General features: G+C 58.6%; 1 protein-coding gene across 1 annotated transcript; it reads left to right on the top strand.

Annotated features, from left to right (window-relative positions):
• Nucleotides 1-1,393: 1,393 nt before the first annotated feature.
• LRPAP1 (LDL receptor related protein associated protein 1) lies at nt 1,394-16,089 on the top strand. The gene is made up of 8 exons (XM_059066052.2): nt 1,394-1,695; nt 6,523-6,667; nt 8,183-8,307; nt 8,618-8,738; nt 9,002-9,157; nt 10,353-10,435; nt 11,557-11,733; nt 15,648-16,089. Exons 1-8 carry the CDS (start codon nt 1,483-1,485, stop codon nt 15,708-15,710), a joined length of 1,083 nt encoding a protein of 360 aa, XP_058922035.1. The 5' UTR covers nt 1,394-1,482; the 3' UTR covers nt 15,711-16,089.
• The last annotated feature ends 6,189 nt before the right edge of the window (nt 16,090-22,278 follow it).

Below are 22,278 nucleotides of genomic sequence, written 5' to 3' on the forward strand. Positions count from 1 at the left end.
AACAGCAAAATTGGGGAAGCTTTAAGCTAAGGGAACATGCATATTCATGAGGGGGCTTGCGCAGGAGGAATTTAGCATAGAACTGGGGCAAGAGTCATCCTAGGTTGACAGTCCAGGTCTTAGTTGATTGAAGCCAGCAAAAGACCAGTATCGTCCATTCTCTGGCTCCGGTCAGTCTGGTGGCCAATTGTCCGAGGAGGTTCGGACCCTGTAAAACAGCTCGAAAATATGTATCATAATAATCTTTACCTTCAAAACAGAACTGGGAGTCTTTATGACTGATTTAGTGTCTCCGATACGCTTAAATTATTTTCCTGGCCTGGTAATAGCTGTTTGCTCTTACATTCTTTTGTTTCCTTAAAATCATTAACTCCTGAGACCTGTTCTTCCGCAAAGGGAAGCATTGTGGCCAGGCTTAGATTACAACATGGCCTACACCTAAAGTGGCTTCTCTTATGTCAGGAAGCTATGCCTGGTTCTCTTTCTTTGGGGTCTCCCTTGTCCCCCATCTGCAAGCACTTCCTCCCAGGCACAGTCTAGCCTCCTTACCAGATGGATTCACCCTGTCCCTTCTCAACCATCAAAGCACCTAGGGGGTGCCTCTACCCGACCCTATAAGCTACTTGAGGGCAGCAATCTGCTTCTCACTCTTTCCCTGTTTCCTGCTCTTCCCCCAGGGCACTGACCGGCTCACTGGCCCCATCAAATTGGCTGCGTTCAATTTTGTTCGATTTACGAAATAACAGCAGGTGGGAAGAAAGGAAACAGGTACACAAGTATCTCTACTATAGAACAAGTGCATGGAAGATAAGCGGGATGCAGTTCAAAGACAAGTGTTGGAGTGCCAGCGCTCCCTGGGTCATGAGGAAAGCTTGGGGGGAGGGACGGGAGCGAGAAGGCCCAGGACCCCTGGGGCTCCCTGGGCCTCCGCTGTTTTCCTCTGACAAGTGAAGGAGCGGGCTGGGTGGGTCTAGGGTTCCTGACAGAGACACTGACGCTGGAGTGCCCATCTTCCAGAGACCATAATGACAAGGAAGGCTCAAGACCAAGGCAGATGACACAGAAACAATCTAAGGTGCAGCAGACACGCTCCCGATTTCTGAACTGTTTACTCTTTCTACGGAGTCGAAGGGAAAGGGCGCTCCGGTCAATCCGGGCTGCGGGGTCGGGGCTCTTTTCTCCACCAAGTCCGCAACAACCCCGCAATCCCAGCTAGAGCAGCCCCTAGCCGCAATCGGCGGCTCCCGTCGTCAAGAGGCTGCGGTGTGGTTGCCCAGGAAACGCCCCCGTGCCTCCGCAGGGCTCCCCGGGCCTTGTAGTCCGCCGGCCGCCTCTCTTGGACCGGCCACGCGGGGAGAGACTACAACTCCCAGGAGGCAGCGCGGCGGGTCCTGGGGGCGGGGCGGGACCTGGTGGGCGGGTCCGGGCTAGGGCCTTTTCCCTCCCGCAGCTTCCCGGGGTCTCCGCGTCTGGAGGAGGAAGATGGCGTCGCGGAGGGCTCGAACCTGGCTGCGCGAGCTCCGGACGTCGCCGCTGCTACTGCTGCTGCTGCTGTTCCTCGGGCCGTGGCCGGCGGCGGGCCACGGCGGCAAGTACTCGCGGGAGAAGAATGAGCCCGAGCCTTCCTCGAAGCGCGAGCCCGGGGGGGAGTTCCGCATGGAGAAGCTGAACCAGCTGTGGGAGAAGGCCCAACGGGTGAGCGGCGGCCGAGCCCCTCTACCTCGGGGGTCCGCGGGGCTGGGGCTTTCTCTAGTTTCGGGAGTCCCTGGGGCAGGGGCTTCTTTTAATCGTGGGATCGGCGGAGCCCGGGCCGGGGTCTCTTCTAATCCTGGGGTCCCCGGGGGCCGGGGCCTTGAGCCTTTGACAGCCTCACACCCGCCCGCAGATGTAGGTGTGGGTACCCCTTGCCTTGCGCCTTCGGGAAGAGGGACCCTGGCCTGGTGATGACAAGCGAAGACCTGGGAGGCCTCGGTGCCTGGGCAGAAGGGCTGCCCCGCCAGTTTGAACTGGCAGCTTTGCAGCAGAAGCCGAGATCCCTCCCTGCAGGCAGACCCGGGTCTCCTGCCTTGCACGTTTTTGCCTTTTCTCCTACACTGTATTTCTCTGTGTGGAGAAACAAGAAAAACAGGTCAGCTGAGCATGAAGGCAAGCCCAAGGGCAGCAGAAATCCTAGAAGCAAAAAGCCAGTTCTTGTGAAATCGGGTGAGGGGATACGGTGAGGTGAGAGGAGAACACCGGCCTCATTTTAGAGAAGAAAGTAACAAAGCCCAGAGGGCAAAGGGCGCCTCCAAGGTCACTCCGCCTGGGGGTAGAATTGGAACTACAGCTTGCTGCTCGGGGTGTGACCTGGACCTGCGGCCTCCTCGTTAACATAACGGCCCCTCCTTTGTTAGGTGGGGTTTGTTTTTAGTGAAATGGGTATTTACAAGCTTCCCCCAGCCCTCTGGGCCTCAGCGTCTTCATTAGATCCAGTCTTCCAGTTTTAAGCATTCCTGAGTCCTTGAGAAGGAAAGTACAAGTAAGGACTAAGTTTTGGAAGAGAGGAGAAACCGGCGGGAAGGAAAGGCGGGGGGCAGGGGTAAAGGCTGGGGAAGGGATGTGGCAGGGAGACTGCAGGGCAGACAGAGGTGGGTGGATGCCCCCAGGCCCAGCACTGTTCCAGACCAGTGGCCCTGAGGATTCTGCGGGGGGCCCAGCTGTCAGGGCCCGCCGTGTGTGTGCAGCCTGCCCGGTGAGAGAGGGCACTCCAGGCTGGAGAAGCAGGGGGGCTTCCTGGAGGAAGGGGATCTTGCATCCAAGAACCTGCCCTGAGCCCTTCTGCTTGCAGGGCTGTCCGGGTCAGCCCCGCCTCGTCCGTCCAGTTGCTTTGCATCTCCCAGCCTGGGCAGCCTCTTCACACCTCCTGGCCGTCACCTGCCGTCAAGCTGCACCCGCCTGAACCCGCCACCCGCCCCATGCTCAGTCCACTGCTGACCTGGGCCGGCAGCCTCAGGTCACATCTGTCCGAGAGGGTCTGACTCGGTTCTCTAGGACCCCTAACCCTGCCCCAGCCTTGGACGGACGGGCCTTGGACTGGATGACCTTTCCGGGCCCCTTGGCCCTGAATTCTACAATTGCACGTACAAGTCTTTTCTGCTGAACGAAATGTGCAGACCTTCCAGGGTGGGGTCCGTGCCTGGTGGCATTTTCCGGGTCCCTCCTCACATCTGACGCCTCGCGTGGGGAGGCAGACCCACGGCAACAAGCTGGCCTGTCCCGGGCCCTCTAGGCTGAGAAGCTTCAAGGGCAGTAGCGGAGCTGGTCTCGGGTGGCGAGCTCTGCGGTCCTCAAGCGGTGCCGGGCCGGGGTGGGCGCTCTCGCTGCTCAGAGCCGGTGCCCAGGGCGGTGTGGGGCGCCTGGCATACCTGTGCCAAGGTTCTCAGCCTTGGATAATTTGCTCTCTGAAAACATCAAGTGTTTCTTTGTTTTCTGAACATGAAACGATCTCATAGCATGTCACGCCTAGCATGTCCCCAGGGTGACGGAGAGGGGTCTGATGAAGGCGCCCGCCTCGCCCTCTCTTTCCAGCCCACCTTCTACGGGGGTGGGGGCCAAGCCCCGCCTTGGTCCACAGATGCCATGGTAGGGGGCCTCCCCACCCTGAGACCAGAGCAGGGAACTACTGGTGTTGCTTCATCACAGCCCAGCATCTCCAGTCTTGACTTGCTGTGAAATTGTGCAGTTCCTTTTGATCCAAGCACTTTAGAAGAGCTGTGGGCCAGACGGCAGGCACAGGGTTACTTCCAGAGCCTCATGGGTCTTGTGACCTCCCCCGGGGTGTTGCAAGGCTCCTGAGCAGGGAGGGGCCGGAGCCGTCCTTGGAGCTTTGGGGGGTGGGTGAAGCCGTGGGAAGTCGTCCCGAGGGGTGCCCCTGTGGAGATGTCTGGTTGGCGTCTCCCTCCCAGGGTTGCTGCGCGCGTGTGTGTGTGAATTACGTCTTAACCCCTCTGACCCTGTGTGCGGCCTTGTCCTCTGCACCCAGACACCACATCCTCTGCTCCAGGGAGGACTCAGGGAGGGCAGGCCGAGCGACAGGAGTCACCTGTACGCCAGGCACGCCTGTCCCTGCGGCAGCTCAGAGGCAGGCAGGGCTGTGCTCTGTCCTCGGGGCTCCTTCGCGGACTTAGGGGGCACTGTCAGCAAGAGGGTGCTCAGGTCAGTGCACAGCTGTGGCTGCAGGCTGAGGCTTGCGTGGACGCTGGTTCCCACAGACTTGTTTTGGTTTTTTTGTGGGTTTTTTTGGTTTGGTTTTTTACCGTTTTTTGAGGTATGGTCGACCTCCAAAAAGCTGTACGTACTTAACGCATTTGGGTATTTAATGCGTTTGGAGGTACGTGTACGTCCCTGAAACCATCACCACCGTCTGTGCCATAAACACACCCATCACCTCCCAGAGGATCCTCCCGCCCTCTAGTTTGTTAGTGTGTGTGTGTGTGTGTGTGTGTGTGTGTGTGTGTGTGTGTGATAAGAACTTAAGGTAGATCTACCCTCTTAGCGAATTTTTAAATAATACGTATGCGGTGTAAATAGTGGAGAGTTGCGCTGTGCAGGGAGCCTCGGGACCTGCATAACTGACTTTGTGCCCTTTGACCCGCACCTTCCATCCCCTCTTGGCTGTTGTGACTAGTGCTGCAGTGAGTGTGGGACCACAGATCTTTCTTCAAGGTCCTGATTTCAGTTCCTTCAGATAAATACCCAGAAGTGGGACTGCTGGATCCCGGACCGGGGCACGAACCCGCGTCCCCCGCATCGGCGGGCGGACTCTCAACCGCTGCGCCACCAGGGACGCCCTCGTCTTCATTTTTGCGGAACCTCCATACCGTTCTCCACAGTGACTGCGCCAATTTGCATTCCTACCAGCAGTGCACGAGGGTTCCCTGTTCTTCTCATCCTCACCAGCAGCTGTTGTTTTCTGTTCGTTTCCCATAGTAACCATCCTAATGGGTGTGGGGGGTGCCTCATTGGGGCTGGACCTGCGTTTCCCGATGACTCGTGTCGTGGAGCATCTCTCCATGGACCTGGTGGCCATTTGTATGTTGTGTTTGGAGCAGTATCTATTCAAGGTCTCCACCTGTTTTTTAAGAAATCAGGTCATTACTTCTATTCAACGTAGTAGTGGAAGATCTAGTCAGAACAGCTAAGGAAGAAGAAAGAAAGAAAAGTCATCCAAATCAGAAAGGAAGAGGTAAAAGTATCTGTTTGCAGATGATGTGATCTTATATGCAGAAAACCCTAAAGGCTTCACGAAGTAACTTAGATCTGGTTTACAAAGTCACCGCGGTTACAGGATACGGAATCAACATACAAGCCTCGGTTGCATTTCTGTACACCAACGTCAAACGCTCTGAAAAGGAAATTAACGAAACAGTCCCCTTTACGGTAGCAGCAGAAAGGATAAAGTACCCAGTGACATTTCGCCATGTGTCCTGGGCCAGTTCTTAACCTCCCTGGGCCTCAGTTTACCCGAGCAGCCTGCAGGGTGATTGTGGAAGTTGCAGAGGCAGAGGAGAAGGTGCCGGGCCCGTGAGGCCCGTGGCTGAGAGCAGCTCCCCGGAGGGCGCTGTGCTCCCCCGAGCCTTGGGCCGCCCTCGGGCGGGACGTCCAGGGGTGTCCAGGATGCAGGCCCAGCGGCGACCGCCGCTGACGGGCGGCTTCCTCCTGCCCATCTGCTTGTCTCATGGTTGTAGGTGATTTACTCCGCTTTAATAGTTGACAGAGCCTGCTTTGCATTGGTTGTCTGTTAACCGGTTCTTTTCACGTGAGCCATTAACATTTAACTTCAAGTCTAGGAGGTCAGAAGGGTCCGGCGAGTGGCCGTTTTTGCCTGGGCTCCGCGCCTGCCGTTGGGGGCAGCCCGGAGCCCGCGGGCCTCCACGTTTCAGAGGACCGCTGGCACCAGATCACAGCTCGCCCTTGTGAGACGCAGAGCCCCGGACGCTGCTGGGCACCAGTCTGCAGCTCGGGGCTCCGGCCCGGACGTTGGCGCCTGGGGAGGTGGACAGCCAGGAAAGTGCAGGGGTCGGGTCCCAGCACCCTCGCCCACTGGCCTGTCGTCTGCGGGGGGCGCCTGCCTGGGGTGGCACAGCCATCCGGGAGCTGAGGCGCCCAAGGGCTACCTGGGGGGGGGCCGCACTCGCATCCTCCCCAGGGCCCCGGCTGGGAGGGTGAGGCGTCCTGTGACAGGAGCCCCGGGGCCACCGGCACCCGCACACTCAGGCCGCCGGTGGTGGGCGGCTCCCTGGGGACCTGGGATCTGGCGAGGCTGGAGAGCGGCCTCGGGGTGTAAGGGCCGGTGGTCTTCACGTTGCGGGCAGAGGTCCCTTTGAGGTTCTGTGCGGGAGCGCATGCAGGATTTTGGCTGCCGGGCGCCCTGGCTCCATCTCTCCGTCTCTGGCGTCTGCTCTCCGAGGTCAGTGTCTCCCAGGCTGTCGCTGGTCATGGTTCAGCTGGGGTCACGTGTCCTCTCCCCCCCCCCCCCCGCAGCTTGATCTTCCTCCTCTGAAGCTGTCCGAGCTCCACGCTGATCTGAAGATACAAGAACGGGACGAGTTCAAGTGGAAGAAACTGAAGGCTGAAGGCCTGGATGAAGACGGAGAGAAAGAGGCAAAGCTTGCCCGCAGTCTCAACGGTATGTCTCTTCTCGGTCCGAGGGCAGCGGTCGCCCAGGCTCGGGCCCCAGCTTCTTACTCTGACTTGGTCTGTGGGCAAGACGAGAGTCGGGGCTGTCCTGTGCGAGGGAGGGCCCGGGCGAGGACGTCTGGCCGCGTTGGCGCACAAGCGACCAGGGCCGCGTGGCCCAGGGAGGCGGCTGTGCTGGCCAGATGCCCACGGTCGCCGGGACGAGGAAGCGGGGGTGGGTGTTCCCGGGGCCTGGCCGTGAGAAGGGCACGGCCCCCGCCAGTCCGAGCCTCGTGGCCCCTGTGGCCCGCCCTGCATCTGGGGCTCCCGGTGCGTCCAGCTGGCCCGGGGCTGGGCGATGGAGGAGCACGGGGGGCAGGGAGAGGCGGCCGGCGGTCAGCTCCCGCCCCACGATGCCCGCGCCGCAGGCTGGGCACCGGCAACACACACCCTTCCCGGCTCAGCCTCAACGCTTCCAGGGGGCTGAGCTGCTGGGCCGGCTGAGTTCAGAGGTACAGGCAGGGTAGACAGCGAAGTGAAGCCCCGGGAGGCGAGGTCAGCCGGAGCGGGGCGCTTCCCGGGCTGGCTCAGCTGAGGGTGGGCCCCGGGGCCCCCGTGGGGACCACTTGTGTCCAGCGCTGGTCAGAGGAGGTGCTGGGGGTCAGGGGTCAGGTGGGCCACTGCACGGATGAGGACCTCAGGGCCGGAGCACAGGGGAAGGGGAAGCCTGGGTCCAGAGAGGCCCGGGTGAGGCCTGGAGGGGACAGGGGGGACTGTCTGCAGATGGGAGGCAGGGCTTCTGCTCCTTCAGAGCGGGGAGGGGGGGACAGGCCCACTCCCAGCTCAGGAGGTGGGCGTGGGGCCGGAGGAGATGCTGGGAGGGGCGGCTTCGGGGTCCACGAGGCACCCGCCGCGTCGTGTTGCTGGCCGTGGTGCTGAGACGCAGGCCCCCGTCTGGCGCAGAGGCTATGGGCGGTGCTGTGTCCTGGGCGCTACTGACAGGCGACACCTGGTCGCTGTCCCACGGTGACCGGCCAGCAGCAGGCTGGAGCCAGTTAAATTTTCACCGGAAGCTGCCGACGCTGAGGTTTCTCCTTGTAGAAAATCTTTTCTGCAAAGGAAAATATGACTCGGGCCGTGGCAGAGCTTCCCCTGGCCACCGCCCCGTCCATTCAGTGGACCGTCGTCCTGTCCCGCCCTCGCTGGAGTTCGCCCCAGGACAGAACAGGCTGCAGGTTTTGGTTCTGCAAACCTGTGAAGCTGGTCCTAAAGGCAGTCCCGGGGATGCTGAGCCCGTCCTGCCGCACCGCGCTCTCCGCTGCGGGTCACGGAACGGAGGGATCGGCTGCAGGCGTGCGGCGGGAGCCCCGAGGCCGCCAGCGCGTGCTGGGGGCGTGGCTGGGGCAGGGTCCCCGGGGTTGCGCGCGCTCCTTCCGCTGGGCCCTGAGTGGGCAGGAGAGCTGGGCTGGCGGAGGGAGGGGCGGCCCCCAGACCACGACCTCGACCCCCTCCCGCGCTCTCCTAGTCATCCTGACCAAGTACGGTCTGGACGGGAGGAAGGACGCCCGGGCCGTGAGCAGCAACTTCATCAACCATGGCCCCACCGACCACAGCCTGGAGGACCCCCGGCTGGAGAAGCTGTGGCACAAGGTACCCTCGGCGCTGCCGTCCGCCTCGGAGGCGTCGGGCCCTGGCTTTCGGTTTCCTGCCCTGAGTCCCCTAGCGGAGGGCGGTAAAGGCCGAGACCTGGGCCTGAGTACTGCCCCCAGGAGCGAGGGTCCCGCCTGGCCTGCGGGAGTGGTCCGCAGGGGCACCCGTGTGTAACCAGCCCCAGGTGGGCATGGCTGGCAGGGTGCACCCCGAGGCGTGGGCAGGTGGGCACGGCCTATGGGGGACCCCGAGGTGTGGACAGGGGAGCACAGCCCGCGGGGGTGTTCACTGGAGGTGGCTTTCCTTCCAGGCGAAGACCTCTGGGAAGTTCTCCAGTGAAGAACTGGACAAGCTGTGGCGGGAGCTCCAGCACCACGAGGAGAAGGTCCAGGAGTACAACGTCCTGCTGGAGACCCTAAGCAGGACCGAAGGTGCTCCCCGCGGGCAGCCCTGGCTCCAGAGTGTTCCGGAACGGAGCTGCTGGCGGGTTGGGGGCAGTGCCATGTCAGGAGCCCGTCGGGGTGCCCTCGCACGTCTCTGAGCGCGGGTTCAGATGCACCCATTCTGCGGTGGCACGGGCCACGTCTCCTGTCACTGCCGGTGTGACTTCAGGGGGACTTGGGGGGTGCTCGGGACCTGCCCTGAGAGTCGGCAGGGCTGGGCCCTCACGGCCTCCCGCCTCCGGCTCCCGCAGAAATCCACAGAAATGTCATCGGCCCCGTGGACGTGAGCGCCAAGGAGGACGCGCTGCAGGCGAGCCACGCCGAGCTGAAGGACAAGCTGCGGGACATCGGCCAGGGCCTTGACCGCCTGCGGAGAGTCAGCCACCAGGGCTACGGCGACCAGGCCGGTGAGCCCTGCGCCCCGCTGCCCGAGGCCCGGGTGACGGCAGCAGAGCCCCTCCGGCCCCTCCGCTCCCAGGGCCACACCTGGGCTGCTCTCGCTCTCCTGGGAGGTGCACGCACCTTTATTTCTAGCCTCACGGCGCCCTTTGAGCCTCACGGTGGCCTGCCGCCCCGCGCATTGGGATGGCTCGCTGCTGAGGGGCCGAGGCCGGCGCTCCTCGCTGGGGGCCGCCCCCTGGAGGGTGGCCCGGGCCTCTGCGTGCGTCCCCGGCGGGAGCCCGCCGCTCAAGCCTGGTGCGGACTTGCAAGAAGCTGGCCAGGTGCTCTTTGTTCCGTCTTCTGTCACCCATCTGTTCCTTCTCCGGCCTGTTCCCTGAGCAGCGGCCACGTGGCGTGTGCTGCTGTCGCCGTGGGGGTGCAGCGGGGACGCGAGGTGGGCTCCCTGCTCCTCTGCATATGGCCCGGGTGCCCCGGGGCACGACTCTACCCTGCTGGGCTCGGCCCCTGCTGTGGCGAGGGGACCAGGCCACCGTGTGGACCCGCCATGGAGCAGGGACCCCAAGGGCCTGGCGTGCAGAGGAGCGGAGCAACTGATTCTGTGCCTCGGCCCCTCCGCTCCCGGGGCTGCGTCCAGCCGGCCCCTGCTGCTGGCCCGCCGAGTCCTTCCAGCAGCGCCGCGGGGCCCTGGGCAGCAGGAAGGGTCCGCCGGTGGGGAGGTGGGACAGCTGGTGAGATGACCGCCGGGCGGGCCGCCGTGGCCGCTTGCTCCCAGCCGCCTCCAGCCGTGGGAGGGAGGTGGGTGACCAGCCCGCACCCGCGCCACGTGCTCTCGGGCGTGGTGGCTGAAGTCACGGGGTCCCTTCCATTTGGTTTACATCGCTTCACAGCTACAGGGACAGGCGGCTCCTGGGCCTCAGCCTGGAACTGTGGGTAGGGGGACCCGCAGTCTGAACCTCCCCCCACCAGAGCGCCGCTCCTGCTTGCACCCCGGGCAGCAGCGGCCTGACCAGGGGCTGGTGAGGGCGTCGCCGAGGCCCCGCTCAGCGGGTCCCGGAACCGCAGACTGAGCGTGTGCGGAGGGAGCGCTCGGTCTGCTTCCAGAGGACGCTTGCACGCGGGCACCGCGCACCGGGCGGGTGGCCTGTGTGGCCCCGGGCTGCCGCCGCACAGGCCACCGAGCCTGCCTTTGCTCCTTTGCAGGGTTCGAGGAGCCTCGGGTACTGGACCTGTGGGACATGGCCCAGTCAGCCAACTTCACCGAGAAGGAGCTGGAGGCCTTTCGGGTAGGGACGGCCTCGCAGCCACGGGGTTCGGCGGCGTCTCTCCCAGTGGACTTTCTGATGATGTGGGGAGGGTCCTCTTCTTTAGTCCTAGCAGATCAGTGTTTGCACGGGAACATTCTCTCTCCTTGCCCTCTGTGTCCCTCCGCTGGCCCAGTCGGCGGCCCGTGTGGGAGAAAGCTGGCCTCCAGTGAACAGACAGTTGGCTTCAGGGCATCTGCTCAGTTTTGGGTGCATTGGGCGTGAGGCTGGGGCTTGTGGGTCGAGCGGATTGAGAGGGATTTGGAGGAGGAGCCAGTAGGGCCCTGCAGGGCCACGGTGCTGGGCCCGCAGGGAAGAAGGGTCTTCGGGTCACCTGGGCATTGCCTCCAGGTGGGTTCTGCTGTGGCAAAGCTGCCACAGGTCAGGGGGTCAGGGCTCAAGGAAGGGCACAGGCCCGTGGGCGTGAAACTTCCGTCTCCTTGGACAGGAGCGCAGGGAGAGGGGAGCCTGCCCGGGGCCTGGGGAGTCAGATCATCGACATGTTCAGGAGGCGTCTTAACGTGGGCCTGGAGGCATCCCTGGGGGGGCGCTGGGGGAGTGTAGGGATCGGGCCTGGAGGCCCACCTGCGCTGGGGTGCGGGGAGCCTGGAGGCCTGGGGGGTGGAGAGGACGGAGGACAGTGCAGGGCTCAAGCGCCACACGTCAGGCTGGATATGGGGTCGGGGCCAGAGGGGACCAGCTACGTGGCAGGTGCCATTTACCTAGAGGGTGAGGGGTCAGTGGGAGTGGGGAGGGAGCACATAGGGTTGTGCCCCTTGGCCCCTGCAGGCCGTCAGGTTCTGGTGGTCGCTTCAGAGAGAAGGGCTGCTCACCTGTTGTCCATGTGCGCTGCTTCATGATCGCACAGCAGCCGGGAGGGCAGAGCCTGCCGCTCCGCTCGGCCCCCGGAGCTGCCCTGGGCGGGCTGCACGGGGCATGGGCGCAGGGTGTGTGGCCTTCAGAGCGGGGGAACCCCGGCCCCGACAAGCCTGCAGCCACCTGCCCTGGGTGTTCTCCTGAAGCAGCCGTGGAGTTCCACCCGGGACCCGAGGGTGGTAGAAAGAGCATGTTGGGGTAATTCAGTTGTTTAAACATTATTCTAGGAAGAGCTTAAGCACTTTGAAGCCAAAATTGAAAAGCATAACCACTACCAGAAGCAGCTGGAAATTTCTCATCAAAAACTGAAACACGTGGAGAGCTTTGGGGACCAGGAGCACGTCAGCCGGAACAAGGAACGGTACGCCATGTTGGAGGAGAAGACCAAGGAGCTGGGCTACAAGGTGGGTGTGCGGCCGCCAGCCAGGCCTCCGCGGGAACAGGCACGTGACGGTTCCGTCGGTGCCAGCGTGCCGGCCTCCGGGCCCCTGGGCCTCGGCTCCCCCTCTGCAGAGGGGAGGGCGTCGTCTCGCCCTCGCGGAGCTTGGTGGGAGCAGCCACGGAGCTGCCCGCCAGGAGGCTGCGCAGCCCTGAAGGGGGTCAGCTGCAGGGCGCGGGGGCGACAGGGACTGTCCAGGCCTTTCCACCCCCGCCTGCCTCTGGGTGTGTTTAGGGCCGGACTCTGAACCAGGTGAGCAGTGGAGAGGTGCACACGCGCGAGGCGGGCGGGCAGGCGGGCGGGCGGGCGGCCAGGGCTGGAGCCAGGCTCTTCCGGCCGCACCACTGGCATACCCTGGCCCCCAAGATCTGTGACCCGTCGCTGGTCCTGAAGGTCCTGCGCTCCTGCGAGCTGCCACGCGGCTTTGGAGGCTCCTGAGTTGGACATGGGAGCCAGCGGTTTCCCACACGTGCGGCCTGGGGCGCGAGGAGACCATACTTGGCTCCGGAGCAACGGCGGGGATCCTGTGCGGGGCACTCCTCACGTGCGGCCCAGTGTGGCTTGCAGACACCCTGAATGGGTCGCTGGCTCCGTCACGCGGTGGCGTGTGAACCCCAGACAACGCTCAGGTGTGCAGGACATCGAGACTGAAGCAGCAGCAGCACCGCTGCCCGCCCTCCCCTGGTCATTCGTGGTGAACCCACAAATCCAGGCGCTTTCCAGGCACTAAGACATAAGGATCCGTCTGCAGCAGAGCCTCTGGTTCAGGTTAAGTGAGAAAAGGAGGGGCGGGCGGTGTGGACCCTCCACAGAGCCAGCAGCACGATCATGGTATGCCGCCACAAACGCCCAAGAAATTGAAGACGGAGGAGCTGGGCCCTGGAGGGAGCCTCCTCTGTGCCTTTTGCGCAGGGATGTGTTATCCAAAAATAAACGAAACTTAAAAAGTGAAAGAAGGGCTTCCCTGGTGGCGCAGTGGTTGGGAGTCCGCCTGCCGATGCAGGGGACACAGGTTCGTGCCCCGGTCCGGGAAGATCCCACGTGCCGCGGAGCGGCTGGGCCCGTGAGCCGTGGCCGCTGAGCCTGCGCGTCCGGAGCCTGTGCTCCGCAATGACGGGAGAGGCCACAACAGTGAGAGGGCCGCATACCCCCCCTTCCCCTGCAAAAAAAAAGAAGACCAAAGTACCAAGAAGGAAGGGAGCACGTGGGTTCTTTCCTGTGTTTGGCCGAGCCGAGCAGGGGGAAGCCAGGCACCCCTCGTGGGGCGTCCACCTGCAGGTGACACCGTGACAGACTGTGCAGCGGGGATGAAGCGGAATCCGGGGCTGCTGGAGGAGCTCCCCAGGTCCCCGCCCGGCCCGGGCTCCTGCACGGAAGGCCGGCAGCCCCAGCCTGCGGGGCTGTGTGTGAACTAGGAACAGAAAGAGCAGAGCCCAGGCCCTCGGACCCCCGCGGCGGCACCCGCCATCACGTGACGAGGACAGGCTGGCAGGAGCCACAGACGAGCCGGGGTCTTCGTGTGCTGCTCTTGAAACGACGCGCCATAGGCAGCCCGCCACGACAGACGGGCCCCCCGCGGCCCACGGGGTCACCCCAGAGCATGCAGCTCTGGTGACCGGAGGGGACCGTGGTGCTGGGCCCTGTAGGATATCTCCTACCTGAGCCCCGTACGTGTGCTGCCGGCAGGACCCTCGCCTCGGACCTAGAGGCCTGCAGACTGAAAGTGAGCGGGTGGAAGAAAGTATTCCACACAAATGGAAATCAAAGCCGGGACAGCAGTGCTCAGACCAGACAAGATAGTCTTGAAAACAAAGACTGTTACAGGAGACAAAGGTAGACGTTACATAACGGGATCAATTCAAGAAGACGACCTAACAGTTGTTTAAACGTAAATGCACCCAACGTAGGAGCAGCTAAACACGTAAAGCAAATGTGAACAGACATAAAGGGAGAAATGGACAGTAACAGTAATAGTGGGGGACTTTACCACGCCCTTTACATCAGTGGACAGATCACCCAGCCAAGATCAGTAAGGAAACACAGGCCGTAAGCGGCGCCTTAGACCAGATGGACGCTATAGATATTTATGGAGCATTCCATGCAAAAGCAGAATACACATCCTTCTCAAGTGCACCCAGAACATTCTCCAGGACAGATCACATGCTGGGCCACAGAACAAGCCTCAGTAAATATAAGAAAATCATATCAAGCATCTTTTCCAACACAAGAGATTGAGACTAGAAATAAACTACAAGAAAAAAAAACTCCAAAAAACACAAACACATAGAGGCTAAACAATCAGTGGGTCGCTGAAGAAATGAAGAAAGAAATTTAAAAATACCTGAAGACCGGCAAAAAGACAACTTTCCCAAACCTGGAGGACACGGCAAAAAAAAGGGAAGTGTATTGCAATGCAGATCTTCCTCAGGAAGTAAGGATCTCAATAAACAACCCAACCTTACAGTTGAATCAGAAAAAGAACAGACAAAACCCAAAGTTAGCGTAAGTAAAGGAATCAGGAGGATCAGAACAGAAAGAAAGACTAAAAATTAATAACAACAAAAAAAACCTAATCCAGAAATGGGCAGAAGACGTAAATAGACATTTCTCCAAAGAAGATATACAGATAGCCAACAAACACATGAAAGGATGCTCAACATCACTAATCATTAGAGAAATGCAAATCAAAACTACAATGAGATATCATCTCACACCGGTCAGAATGGCCATCATCAAAAACTCTAGAAACAATAAATGCTGGAGAGGGTGTGGAGAAAAGGGAACCCTCTTGCACTGCTGGTGGGAATGTAAATTGATACAGCCACTATGGAGAACAGTATGGAGGTTCCTGAAAAAAATACACAGAACTACCATACGACCCAGCAATCCCACTACTGGGCATATACCCTGAGAAAACCATAATTCAAAAAGAGTCATGTACCAAAATGTTCATTGCAGCTCTATTTACGATAGCCAGGACATGGAAGCAACCTAAGTGTCCATAGATAGATGAATGGGTAAAGAAGATGTGGCACATATATACAATGGAATATTACTCAGCCATAAAAGGAAACGAAATTGAGTTATTTGTAGTGACGTGGATGGACCTGGAGTCTGTCATACAGAGTGAAGTAAGTCAGAAGGAGAAAAACAAATACCGTATGCTAACACATATATGTGGAATCTAAGAAAAAAAATGTCATGAAGAGCCTAGGGGTAGGACGGGAATAAAACACAGAGCTACTAGAGCATGGACTTGAGGACATGGGGAGGGGGAAGGGTAAGCTGTGACGAAGTGAGAGAGTGGCAGGGACATATATACACTACCAAACGTAAATTAGATAGCTAGTGGGAAGCAGCCGCATAGCACAGGGAGATCAGCTCGGTGCTTTGTGACCACCTAGAGGGGTGGGATGGGGAGGGAGACGCAAGAGGGAAGAGATATGGGAACATATGTGTATGTATAACTGATTCACTTTGTTGTAAAGCAGAAACTAACACACCACTGTAAAGCAGTTATACTCCAATAAAGATGTTAAAATAGAAAAGATCAATGAAGAGTTAAGAGCTGGTTCTTTGGAAAGATAAAGAAAACTGATAAACCTTTATCCAGACTCATCAAGAAGCAAACGAGAATGCGCCCAAATGGGCCCAAATCGGTGAAAGGAGGATGGGGGTGGAGAGCGGAAGCAGCGCTGTTCCTCCTCTTCTAGCTGTTGCTGATGTTCCTTGGGGGCTGTTTGTGGTTAGCGAGCTGCCTTTATGGTTTGTTTACGATCAGCTCCAGATGGGTGGGTACTTGGACAGCAGGATCACCGAGCTGTGTATCTCGGGTCATGAGCAGATCTGCTAACGGGTTCACCTGTGCTGTTCCTGCAGGTAAAGAAGCATCTGCAGGACCTGTCCAGCCGCATCTCCAGGGCTCGCCACAACGAGCTCTGAGGCTCCGGAGCCGGGCCGGCGGCACGGAGGCGGCGCCAACTGCCTGGGGCTCCTGCAGATGGGCCTGGGTCCTCAGGGGTGGCTTGTCACCAGCAGAACCTCAGGGAAGGCGCGAGGGGGACTGGCCCCGAGGGGCCTGGGCCGGGAGGCGGAGCTCCAGGATCCCGCCCCGCCCACCCCCAGCTGGCGGCCCTCAACACAGCCAGCCGTCTCCTCTGGTGAGAATGCAATTCCCAGCTGCCTGTGGAGTGGTGGTCCCCCGTGCTACAAGGTCACAGTCTGCATCCAAATCTTAAAAATCTGCCACTGGAAATACTAGGTACAGAAGTCCTTACAACTGTATTGCAGTATTTAATTAAACCTTGAGGTCATTGAGGCATCACTGGGTCCCATCTCACTGTGTCTGCCGGGCCAGGGGACTTCAGTCTCCGGTGAGGTGAGCGGCTCCAGGCCGCTGTGCGGGCTCCAAGGCCCCTCTTCCACCCCTCCCCCACCCCAGCCTCTGTGGCGCGAGGTGGAGGAGGGGCTGGTGGGCTTGGCCGGGCCCTCCCTGGTCTGGCGCTGAAGTCGTGGGGTAGAGGCGGCAGGGCAGAGGGGACGGCGCCCTGGCCTCTGACCTGAGCTCCTGGCCCTGCAGGTCAGGGTTGGGAAGAGCCTGACAGCCCGTGGGGCTCCACGTCCAGCGAGAGGGGCCAGCTCAGGGTCGGGACCACAGCACGCGTGGTTCCAAGAGGATCCACCGGGTGCTGTGTTCCCATCTTGGCCACGTCTGATCTCAGCTTTAGCACTGGGAGCTGCCAAGTGCAGATACCCGTTAGCTGTTCTTAACAAGAAAAGCCAAGGGTAACACGCCAGGCCTGTCAGGGCACCATGAACACGAGTGGGGAGGTGGCCCCGTGACAGGCAGCTTGGGTGCAGCCTCGTTCCTCTGTGGGTCGCTTGGCCTGGTACCAGGCCTGTCCAGCACAGGAGGTGACCCCACCCTGGGCCTTTATGTCATGTCTGCCACCGGCCGTTGTGTCCCTCAGCCCTAGCCAGGCTTCGGGCAGGGCTGGAGCAGCTGCATCGAGACACCTGTCGGGCCCAAGGGAGGACTCGGTCCCGGGCTTCCAGGCTGCTCCTGGGAGCTCAGAGCTCTCAGCCACGCGCTCGGGCACTGGGTCCCCCGTGCACACGCACGGCCCAGCCAGGCTCACGCTGGGGGGCGGTGCAAAGTTGGCCCAGGACGTGGAGGCGAACGGGGTGACCCTCAACTCAGTTTACCCTCGGAGGAGCCGACAGCCTAGAGGCGACTCCTGGCTTCAGACGTGTGCAAGGGAAACGGGGGGGCCGTTACTGTGGTCTGTCGTCACTGGCCCTGGAGGAGATGGGCGAGGCGGAAGCCCCCCGATTCGTGGGCAGTGGCTGCGCTGTTCGATTGTAGCCTCTGAACGATCACTTCGAAGTCAAGGGGTGTTCGTGTGAAGGCACAGACATGCCTGTGGCTCGGTGAGCTCTCCCACAAGTGCTGGGGCCCCACCCCGGCCCAAGAAGTGCAGGGCCCCGGGCTCCCCAGGCCCCCCTTCCCCAGCGCTCCTCTTTCCTAGAGCCATAACCACTTGTGCGTGCTACCAAATCTGTATGTTGGAACCTAGCCCCCACGGTGATGGACCAGGAGGTGGGACCTTGGGGAGGTGATTAGGTCATGAGATTGGGGTCCTCGTGAACAGGACCAGTGCCCTTATAAGAGAGACCCCAGAACTCCCTCACCCCCTTCCACTGTGAGGACACAGTGAGAACCAGGAAGCTGGCCGTACCAGACGCCACAGCATGATCCTGGACTTCTGAGCTCCAGAACAAAGTGAACGTATGCTATGCTGTTTAAACCCCCAGTCTATGGTTTTCTGTTACAGTGGTCCAGGTGGACTAAGAAACCACTCTCTTTTAGTAAGGTTGGAGTTCCCGGTTCAAACTTCATAAACATGTAGTTATAGAGTGTGTGTGTGTGTGTGTGTGTGTGTGTGTGTGTGTGTGTGTGTGTGTGTGTGTGTGTGTGTGTGTGTGTGTGTGTGTTTTGTCTGGCTTCCAGTAGATGTGCTGGTGAGATTCAACAATGTCTAGCAGAAATTTGTTCCTTTTCGTTGCTACTTGATGGGCAGTTATTTCTAATGCGTTCTTTCAAGATAAGGTGTCCTCAACATAATAAAGCCCACAGCTAGCATCATACTCAGCAGTGAAAAGCTGAAAGCTTTTGCTCTAAAATCAGGAACAAGACAAGGATACCCACTCTCACCACTTGTATTCAACATAGTATTGGCAGTCCTAGCCACAGAATTTGGCAAGAAAAAGAAATGAAAGGCATCCAAATTGGAAAGGAAGAAGTAAAACTCACTTCTTGCACATGACATGAAATTATACATAGAAAAAACTAAAGACTACATCCAAAAACTGTTAGAACTGATAAAGGCATTCAGTGAAGTTGCAGGGTACAAAATTAATATACAGAAATCTGTTGTGTTTCTATATACAGTGAAAGTGAACTACCAGAAAGAGAAATGAAGAAAACAGTCCCATTTATAATTGCATCAAAGAGAATAAAATAACTAGGAGTAAGTTTAACCAAGGAGGTGAAAGTCCTGGACACTGAAAACTGTAAGACATTGATGAAAGAAACTGAGGAAGACACAAATAAATGGAAAGATATTCCATGCTCATGGATTGGAAGAATTAATATTGTTTAAATGCCCATACTACCCAAAGCAATCAATCTATAGATTCAGTGCAATTCTCTAAAAATTCCAATGACGTTTTTCACAGAAACAGAACAAACAATCCTAAACTCTTTATGGAACCACAAAAGACCCCCAAATTGCCAAGTCAGTCTTGAGAGAGAAAGACAAAGCTGGAGGCTTCATGCTCTCTGATTTCAAACTATATTACAAACCGATAGTAATCAAAACAATATGGTGGGCTTCCCTGGTGGCGCAGTGGTTGAGAGTCCTCCTGCCGATGCAGGGGACACAGGTTCGCGTCCCAGTCCAGAAGGATCCCACATGACGCGGAGCGGCTGGGTCTGTGAGCCATGGCCGCTGGGCCTGCGCGTCCGGAGCCTGTGCTCCGCAACGGGAGAGGCCACAACAGTGAGAGGCCCGCATACCGCAAAAAAAAACAAACAACAAAAAAAACACAATATGGTATTGGCATAAAACAGACACATAGATGAATGGAACAGAATAGACCAGAAATAAACCCACACGTATGTGGTCAGTTAATTTACAACAGAGGAGCCAAGAATATACCATGGGGAAAGGACAGTCTCTTCAATAAATGGTGTTGGGAAAACTGGACCACTATCTTACACCATGTACAAAAATTAACTTAAAATGAATTTTAAAACATAAGACTTGAAACCATAAAACTCGTAAAAGAAAACAGTAAGCTCCCTGACACTGGCGATGATTTTTTGGATCTGACACCAAAAGCAAAAATAAATAAGTGGAACTACATCAAACTAAAAAGCTTCTGCACAGCAAAGGAAACCATCAACAAAATGAAAAGGCAACCTACGGAATGGGAGAAAATATTTGTGAACCACATATCTGATAAGGGGTTAATATCCAAAATATATAAAGAACTCATATAACTCAGTAGCAAAAAACCAAACAATCCAAACAATTACAAGTGGGCAGAGGACCTGAATAGACATTTTCCTAATAAAGACATACAAATGGGCCACAGATACATGAAAAGGTGCTCAACATCACTAATCATTAAGTTTTGTTTTTTGGTTTTTGTTGGTTTTCCTATTTTGGGTCATGCCTCGAGACATGCCGGATCTTAGTTCCCTGACCAGGGAGTGAACCCGCGCCCCCTGCAGTGGAAGCGCAGAGTCCTAACCACTGGACCCCCAGGGAAGTCCATCATCACTAATCATTAGGGAAATGCAAATCAAGACCACAGAGAGACATCACATATTAGAATGACTATTATCTAAAAGACGACAGATAACGAATGTTGACCAGGATGTGGAGAAAGAGAACCCTTGTGCACTGTTGGTGGGAATGTAAATGGGTGCAGCCTCTGTGGAAAATGGTAGAGATTCCTCAAAAAATTAAAAATAGAACTACCATATGATCCAGCAGTTCCACTTCTGGGTATTTATCTGAAGGAAATGAAAACACTAACTCAAGAAGATATCTGCACCCCTGTGTTCATCCCAGCATTATTTACAATTGCCAAGATACAGAAGCAACTGAAGCACCCATCGATGGATGAATGGATAGAAGATGTGGTACATACATACAATGGAATGTTCCTCAGCCATTAAAAAAACGGAACCCTGCCATTTGTGACAACATGGATGTACCTAGAGGGCATTGTGCTAAGCGACATAAGACGAAAGACGAATATATGACCTCACATGTATGTGGAATCTTAAAAAAAAAACAAAACCTGAACTGATACAGAGAACCAGATGTGTGGTTGCCAGAGGCGGAAGGTAGGGAGCGGATGATGCGATGAAGGGGGTCAAAAGGCACAAACTTCCGATTATAAACTAAGTCACAGGATGTAACGTACAACACGGCAGCTCTAGCTGACAAGACTGGCGTGTGTATTGACAGCTGGTGGAAAGTTGGTCTTCAGGGTTCGTCACATTCCGTAACTCTGTGAGGTGGTGGGTGTTAACTAGACTTACCGCGGCGATCATTTCACAATGTAGACAAATATAGAATCGTTACGCTGCACACCTAAAACTAATATAATTTGTCGATTAAACCTCAATAAACAATAATAAGGTGTTCTGCCTGACACTGATATTGCAGAATTAGGACGCTAAACCCAGCACAGCACTGGAGCCCCCGCCCCCCGCCTCCGGGGCACCTCTCTGCCGGACCTGTGTCCAGCGCCCTGCACCGTCTCCTTTAGGCCAGCTCAGGCCTGAGGAGGCTCCAGCCTGGGGACCTGAGAGCACAGGGCATGACATGAGGGGAGTGGGAAGGGTAGTGATGCGGGCGTCACCGCAGGGGTGCTGGGCCAGGGATGCCCCTTCCCTCTCAGCAAAGGTGGGGAGCCCTTCCCAGGCTTGAGTTGGGGTCCAGGGTCCCTGAGACCTCCTTCCAGACCACACAGTGGCCCATGGGCCTCACCCCTGGTGGCTGCACCAGCTTTGCCGAGGTGACCCCGGTAGTAGTGCTGGCTAGCCGTCCCTCACGGCCCTGGAGGAAGGGCAGGCAGTTGTCTGCCCCCCACTTGGCCCTGCGTGGCCACCCTAGCTGGCTTAGCCCTAGCACCCCTGAGCCTCGCTGGCCGGAGGGCGGCCGCCAGACGTCAGGCCAAACCCCTGCGCTTGGCATTCGTGCTCCGTGGCCCCCTCCACAGACTCCCGGCTCCCTGCCTGCCCCTCTCGTGCTGCCCTTGGCCGGGCCTGGCCGGCCCCGCGGGGAACTGCTCTGTTTCCCATGACCACGCGGCTCCAGGTGGATGCCGCCCAGGAGAGCCCTCGGCCACCCGCGGGGCCGGAGCGGGGCGTGGAGACCCTTCCCGGATGCCCCACATGCCCATGGCCCTGTGTTAGCTTCACGAAAACTCAGCAGGCTCATCTTATTTGGAAAATAGGAGACCCCAGAAGCCAGCCACTCAAGGTCACTGGTAAGGCCCGGGACCTCTAGTTGCCTGTCCCCGAGCTGGTGCGTGCAGCCCGCCCAGGGCATGGAGGTCGGCCCCCCTCCCACCCGAGGGAACCCTGACACAGCTGAAGCCCCGGACTGGGGTGCACTGGCCACGCTTTGCCCCCACTTGCACCTTAAAAGGGAAGCCTGCTAGCCTGGAGTCCCATGCAGGGCGTGTGAAAACCAGACCTGTTTGTTGAGCAGCCCCGGGGCCTTTGCATCCCACTAGGCACTTCGCCGCCACAGGCTCGGCACGGGAGGGGGCCTGAAGTTCTAGCCCCACCAGCCCGAGGGACGCGCCGCCAGGAGGAGGAGGGGCGGGGTGCAGCCGCTTGGGCTCCCCACGGGCAGGCTAACCACGGCTCGCTGGATCCCGGCTGGGATCATGGCAGGAGGCAGGGAGGGATGGGTCTGTGTGGGCCCTGGTCGGGATCCAGGCAGAGCAGGGCCCCATCTCATCTCCGACACCAGGGTGGGACGGCCCGGCTTGGCGAGGAGGACCGGAAGCCCGCCGCCAACTCCAGGAACTTCCCAGCATCCAGACTCCCATTGGCCAGTGGAGCGGGGACACGCCCACCGGCCCGCTGAGCCCCGGAAATGCCCTACGACCCACCAAGGCCACAGGGAGAGCCCCACCCAGCCAGCAGGGGTCCCTCCGTGTGTCCAGAGGCACGTGGCACGAGCCCTCACCCTCAGGAAAGAACTGGCCGGGTCGACAGTGGAACACGAGTGATTTTAAACCATTTACACAACTAACTAAATGGGTCCCAAGAAGCGGGCAGTCAGCCGAGCGCGCGAGGGCCACGCCATCCAGACGCAGGGCAGCGGTGACCCAGAGGGGACAGCGGGGGCCCTGCAGAGGGCGACACGTGGTGGGGCCTGGCCGGCTCCCCCATGGTTGGGGACATGCGTTTGGCTGG

The sequence above is a fragment of the Kogia breviceps genome, chromosome 6, assembly GCF_026419965.1.
Source record: "Kogia breviceps isolate mKogBre1 chromosome 6, mKogBre1 haplotype 1, whole genome shotgun sequence".
Lineage (NCBI taxonomy): Eukaryota > Metazoa > Chordata > Mammalia > Artiodactyla > Physeteridae > Kogia > Kogia breviceps.